The 6,493-nt window shown below is 51.8% G+C and overlaps 1 protein-coding gene across 1 annotated transcript; it reads right to left on the reverse strand.

Annotated features, from left to right (window-relative positions):
• Nucleotides 1–272: 272 nt before the first annotated feature.
• Vgll2 (vestigial like family member 2) lies at nucleotides 273–5,913 on the reverse strand. Its single transcript, XM_051175619.1, has 3 exons — nucleotides 5,693–5,913; nucleotides 3,083–3,383; nucleotides 273–1,280 (listed from the first exon to the last, which is right to left on the reverse strand). The coding sequence occupies exons 1-3, from the start codon at nucleotides 5,771–5,773 to the stop codon at nucleotides 697–699; spliced, it is 966 nt and encodes a 321-aa protein (XP_051031576.1). The 5' UTR covers nucleotides 5,774–5,913; the 3' UTR covers nucleotides 273–696.
• Nucleotides 5,914–6,493: the final 580 nt, after the last annotated feature.

The raw sequence follows: 6,493 nt of genomic DNA on the forward strand, positions 1-6,493 counted from the left end.
AACTGGGCTTGTTTTAAACCTTTCTCATTTGCTCAAGAAAAAATAAAAGATCCCTCAGATCTTTCCAATTCTCATCTGAATGAATGCGCACGTTTGAAGTGGAATTGTAAGCCAGCCAGCCAGGTTCTTAGCATTACCATCTGAATTTTGCTCGTGTAAAATTCCTACTTCATTTGGCAGTTAAGCTGAAGCAAGAGACCCCAGGGGTCACAGGTACTCTGGGTCAAAGCTCTCGCGCCACAGGCATCACCGGAAGAAGAAACAATGAAGCCTTTCAATGGTATATTTTATTTAACCCAATATCACCAATAGGCAACTGCTGGACATATTAGAACATGCAAACTCAGTATAAAATGTTAACGAGGCGAGGTTTTACATCATTTTTTTTTCTTTTGCAGTTTTGGGAATCCAGTGTGTTTTATGTCTGACAGCACGTCGCGGTCCATCCTAACCACAGGGCAAAGGCTTAGTAGTCACGTGTGGTTAGTGGCTACCGTTCTGACCAGCGCAGGCTAGAAACTTTCCACCGAACTTTATTCAACGAACAAAAAGAGTCCTCTCAGTGCAGCCAGGCCGAGGGCAGGTTGCTACCTTCTAGAGACATCTACCCGTAGAAACAAATGATGGCATGCAATCTCTCAGCCGCACGGTCCTGCGGGGGGGGGGTCTCCCAAGGGAAGTCGGGGCGCCTGGGACTCAGCCCAGAGTCGGGTACAGTGCTGGAGGGGCTGCCGGGAGGCTGCACTCCCTCCTCCGCTTACCTGAGTCCACGCTGAGGCCCAGACTCTGGGCTACGTCCCCGGTGGGGCTCACGAAGGCTCCCCCGGGCGCGGCCCACGCGCCGCTCGCCGGCTCGCCCTTGGTCGCGAGCTCGCAGGGCGGGCTGCCGGGAGCGGGCGCCGAGGCAGGAGCCAGGCGGCTGGGGCGGCCCGAGGCTGCGGGCATGAGCAGCGGCCCGTAGCGCGGATCGAAGTGGGGCGCGTAGACCTCGTGCACCGCTGGCCGCGGGTACCCAGAGGCTTGCGCTCCCAGGGCGCCGCCCAGCGCGTAGGGATGGTGCGGGTGCGGGTGTGCGTGGTGCGGGTGTGCGTGGTGCCAGTCGGCCGCGCCCTGGTGCAGGTGGCCGTGCAGCGCGGCTGGAGAATAGGGGTCTGCGGCGAAGGGCAGCTCCGAGTGCGCGGCGGCCAGAGGACTGCCCAGCGGCGCGGGCACCGGCGCCTGGTACGCGCTGTTCCAGAAGGAGGCGGGGAAGCTGCGCTGGCTCATCGGGAAGGTGCTTTCTGCTGGCCCGGGGTGGGAGGCAAGCGAGAAAGGAGTGTGTCACCGAGGCCGTGCCAGCCAACCCTGCCGGAGGCCTAGGGATCTAGGGCAGCCTTCACCTCTGGGCAGTCTTCTAAGAGGTCTGCTGTGGGCGACAAAGAGCCCAGGGCTGCGAGAAGGGAGGCCTGAAAGCCGCAGGCGACATCTGAATCACCCTACGTTCTAGATAGGTTAGCAACAGAATTTCTGATGGTGGAGGAAGTTGGAGATTTTAGGAGAAGAGAGTTTTCTCTCTTCCCTCTGGTCCAGGGCAGACTCGACCTCCCAACTGCAGCGGAAGACCCTTGTCCCTCTGTCTGAGGCCTAGCTACCTCATTACCCTCTCTCACCCTCCATGCTCCAGAAAGTGCTCTGCTTCAAGGTAAGTGTTTATTAGACTGGATAGACTTCCAAGGCTTATTAGCGGTGCTTTTCTAGAGGTCTCCTTTCAAACACTCCTCCTCTTGCAAGAATTCAAGGAGATAAGCGAAGTAAGTGTATTAAAAGAGCATCTGTGTGATTTGCATAGACAGCTTAAAAAAAAAAACCTCAAATTTTTAACAAACTTTCTGATCAAAGTTGCCAGGAATAATGAATAATGATAATAATTCAGTCATGGTAGCATAAGAGGAGAGCGCTAGGGTCAAGTTTGTTGTCTTGGGTAGAGAAGGAGAGAAAGACATTTGATTCAAAGTCCTTTTATGGCACATCTCTTCTGGGGAAATCATGGGTACCACACACTAGAAAATCTAAAACTTGGAAATCACCTCTGAATGGTGTACAAATGTCCCGTTGAAAAAGAATTTAGGCAGCGGGAGGAAAAAAGAGAAAGTTTTGTATCTAAAACGAATGCTTTGAAATGTTGTCTAGGGGCAAGGTTTGTGCAAAATGCCGGATACTGCTGTGGGGGTAATAATGGTTGTGATTCCCGCAAGAACGACAAATGAAAATATCTTTTCTTCTAACAACAAAATCTTCACTTCTCAACTTAGTTACACGTCAAAGGTAACTGAGAGTGTTTATGGATGAGTTTCCCAACCTTATTGTTGTTGGTAATAGAGGGAATTGCAGCTAAGGATGATTCAGGTGACTGGTTCCTAGTTAGAGTGGAGCGGTTCTCAGTGGGGAGTACAAAAACTCCTCCCTGTTTCATGAAACTGTTAAAGGTGCCTTGCTTCCTTGCTACGGATGACTCTGGCTTGAATTATAAAGAATTTCTGCTTTAAGATTTCTCGACTATTTGAAGCCAGGCAAGTGTTAGGAAGTAATCTCAAGCAGATTTTGCTTGCTGGGAGACTGATGGCCAAATAAGGGAAGGGGCCTTATAGATTGTTGGTGAAGGTTCTGCTCAGTTGGCTGTGGAAACCTGAGGTGTCCACCGGACATCAACAGACATTTCAGTTTTGACTCTTACAGTCTTCTCTGGGGATGGTTAGGAGGGCAAGTGTTATTCTAATTTTAGAGAGCAGTAAACACTGACCTCCAAGAGGTTAAAAGACTTGCCCAAGGTCATATTGCTAGGAATCGGTAGAACCAATGCACACCTCTGAGGCCCCCCACTTCCAAGCCTGGTCCCCCCCTCCTTCACTGCCTGCAGACCACGCTTTCCTCTGTGTCTGCAGAGAGGAGCTCACACCGATGCCTCCCCATTGTTCATGCCGCCCTCAGGGGCTACCGCTCACCCCGTCTTAAGCTTAGGGCTCTCTCAGCTGTACTTGGGGACCCTAGAGGTAGGCTGCAGGCAGACAAACCTCCCCTACCCTTCTCAATGGGTCCTACTCACCTCTCCAGGGTCCCGAGCTCCTGTGGGCTTTGCTGCTGGGGGTATAGCTGCTAGGCTGGCTCAGGGCCCTACTGAAGTGTTCATCCACCACAGAGCTGATGTCGCCCTGGAAGTAGGTGAAGAGTACACATCTGGGATTGATGTACTCAGCTTCGGGGGGACGCTCCTTCTCTGGGCTTCCCTCCTCTTCTTTTACGCTGGCTGGGGTTTGGTTGGAAAAGGAGGAGCTCCCACTGGCACTGCTGCTGGGGCTGGCGCCGCACTCTTGGGCTTCCTGCATTTTTGAGTAGTAGGCTAGTTTCTGTCCAAAGAGAGGAAGAGTTAAAGATCAATCTGTGAAGGGATGTCAGTGTAGGTATATTGCTAAGGTACCCATCGAGTAATGGGCATCTCTGCCTAAGCCCTGTGCCTGCTGCAAAGAGCCAGCTATAGATGGCAACACAGTTGCCTCTCTGCCTTCAATAGTTCCTAGAGAAAAACCACCCTGTCCGATGCCCTCTCTCCCTAGTATCGCAGCGGAACTGCAGGAAAACACTCCAAATGTTGGGGTGAAAAATCTCAGAAGACAGTAAATTGACGGATCAATCAAAGAGCACAAAACAAAACAAAGCAAGAAAAACCAAACCAGAGGGTGAGGATTGTAAGTTGACTTAGTCATTCAGAGCTGTGCTCAGGGCAAACAGATTTTTTTAATCAGACGGTAGGGATAATGGGCACCCAAGTTAAGTTGGCAGCTCTTCTCTACATGAGAACTCAGGGCAGAAATACAAGCCACAAGACCAGACATCCTCATGGTGAAACAGAAAAACAATGAAGAAAGGATTCCACGACACATTCGGGATTGAATTGCCACAGAAAACAAGAAAGAGTTCCAGAATCATGACTTGGGGAAATTGTGGACCTTTTTTTTTAAATAAATTCAAGTTGGTTTTTGTATGTGTGCCCACAAAAATCTCCAAAGTCGACATCAGTTGTTTGCATTCGTTTAATTGGTTTTGATGCAAGGTTTCATACAGCCTAGGCTGACCTGAAACTTGCCATGTAGCTAGAGTGGCCTTGAACTAAGATCTTCCTGTCTCAGCCTCCCAAGTGCTGGGGCGGGCAGGCGTATTCTCTGCATTTGTAGTTTTAAAACAGATCATTTAAGTAAGGAAAAGTCAGCAGACGATTAGCAGCACACTAGCATCCCCAAACAGAAAAGTCAGCAGCCCGATTATCATCTCCAAACAGAAGTTATAAAAAAAGGAGCGCGAAGAAGGTTGGATCCCGAGCTAATCACTGTGTCAGTGCAACTTTAAGACCAGATGCAGCTACTGAGCACATTGCCTTAGAAATGAGCCATCGACTGGATACAGAGCTAAATCATTCTCAAGGTAGAGGTGGCCTTGAAGGGAAGGGCAGAATCATATATTTTATGTAGTACACAGGTCTGGGGTCCACGAGGAGAAAGGGCCAGCTAGATCTAACTATGCTATGGATCGTTCCACGCTGGGAAAGGGCGTATCTCCGGAAGCTGGGGGCCCAAAGATTCCAGTTTTTAACATCACCACACCCTGGACGCCACGTTTCCACTTCGTTTACAATGAGAAGCCGGGATGATTCCTGAATCTAACACAAATTAGGTTGGAAAGTTTTCGCAGGCGTGTGTGATTGTGTGTGTGTGTTGGGGGTGGAGAGGACCTAAAGCAAAATCTACTCATCGCATTGTCTGGATACATTGCTGGGGTTTGCAAACAAAACTGTTCGAAGTATTGACTCAAACACTATAGATGGTTTCACTGTTCCCCAAAGGGAAAAGGCCAGCTCTTGTTTTCCAGCCCGGTCCAAAATTCTGCCGCCCCAGGTGTGTGCTTTTGTTCTGCTACCTTCGCTAGGGACACGCGAGGCAACAGTCGTTGGTTGCACACACAACCCGAGGAAAAGAGAATTCAGAAATCGGCAGAATCGAACTTGAGCAGTTTGTAGGAGCGGGGTTAAATTAATCTTAAAAGTGACTTTAGTTTGTCGGATTCTGCCACTTGGGTGCCAGAAAGGCGAGCTCGCGGGGCGGGTCATTCACACCGGAATAAAGCTTCCTAGAACTCGGCAAAGCACAGATCACAAGGCCCGAAACCTCCTGCGACTTTCTCCCGAAGAACTTATCTACCAGTTCCGGAGCTAGTTGGCCCAACCGCCTGAGAACTGAAATGAAGGAGATTATTCCCAGGATGATCTGGGGCTGTCCATCTTAGAACGACAGAGGCAGGCTTTTGATGTTCTTTTGTTTGTATGTTTGTTTGTTTTATTCCTTTGGTAAAGACCAATGTTCGGATTTCCCTCTTTCCACTCGCACCAGACTCTAAGAAGGAAATTGAGTGGAACCATCTCGTCTAACTGTTCAGGGGAAAGGCCTGGGTGCATATTAGCATGACTTTTGGGCTTCTCAAGACAGCAAATGGACCAGCTAAAGAGAATTAGCTGCGGTCCCGGCATCACGGCGTCCCGGCCACTTGGGCTGCCTGCCTGTCTGTCGTTCCTGGCGCGAGGAGGCTCAGGCGACCTTTGGCGGAACGGTTCTTTCCTAGTCTGGGGTGCTCCGCGGGTCCCCGTCCCACCCGAACTGACTCATACCTGGTGGTAGGGAGTGTAGGCGGCTGCGAAATAAGGCTGCGGGGGGCCGTAGACCTGGTACATAACATCCAGACAGCTCATGGCTCCCCGCCGCGGAGGCAGCTGAGTGGTTTCTCATCAACGCTGTTTTGGAGGAGCTCAAGGATGCTGCAGCGGCGACGGTGGCTCCGGAGCCCCAGAGTCATGGGCGGCGGGGCAGTGCTGGGCTGGGGATGCGGCCAGCTCGCTCCCCTCCCACTCCGGGGTTCCAGCCGGGCCGCGCTCCCGGGCAGAAGCGCCCGGGCTCCCGCTTGGGCGCATTTAAACCCCGCAGCCCCTGGCGCGCTGACGCTGCGAGGGGGCGGGGACCAAAGGCTGCTCTGCGGTCCGAGAGTTTCCCGGGGCTCCCTCGCGGGAAGCTTGTGTCACAGACTGTGGGACCCCAAGCTTTCCTCCCGGAGCAGCGATTTTCCCCGTCCCTTGTTTCTACGAGGGACAAAGACGGCAGAAACACGGAGATAGAGAGGCCAGGAACAGTGGCAAAGATGGGGTGCAGGTCAGGCCCGAGCGCAGGTCTTGGGGCAGAACCTCTGCCCGCAGTGCCCAGAAGGGGTTTGGGGAGGGACAGAGCTCTCTTTTGGAAGCTTCGCGGGGCCTAGGTTGTCACAGACGGGTTAAGAAAGGAGACGCAGGACTCCTCGGGAAAATGACCGGCAGAAGCTAAGACTTGTAACCTCTCTAACCTCTCGCCAGTCCCATCTCCCGTGCGCCTTCACTAACCCTCATTTCGGTCACCAGCATCCCACTTCTAATTTAATTCCT

This window comes from Phodopus roborovskii, unplaced genomic scaffold (assembly GCF_943737965.1).
Source record: "Phodopus roborovskii unplaced genomic scaffold, PHOROB, whole genome shotgun sequence".
Taxonomy (NCBI): domain Eukaryota; kingdom Metazoa; phylum Chordata; class Mammalia; order Rodentia; family Cricetidae; genus Phodopus; species Phodopus roborovskii.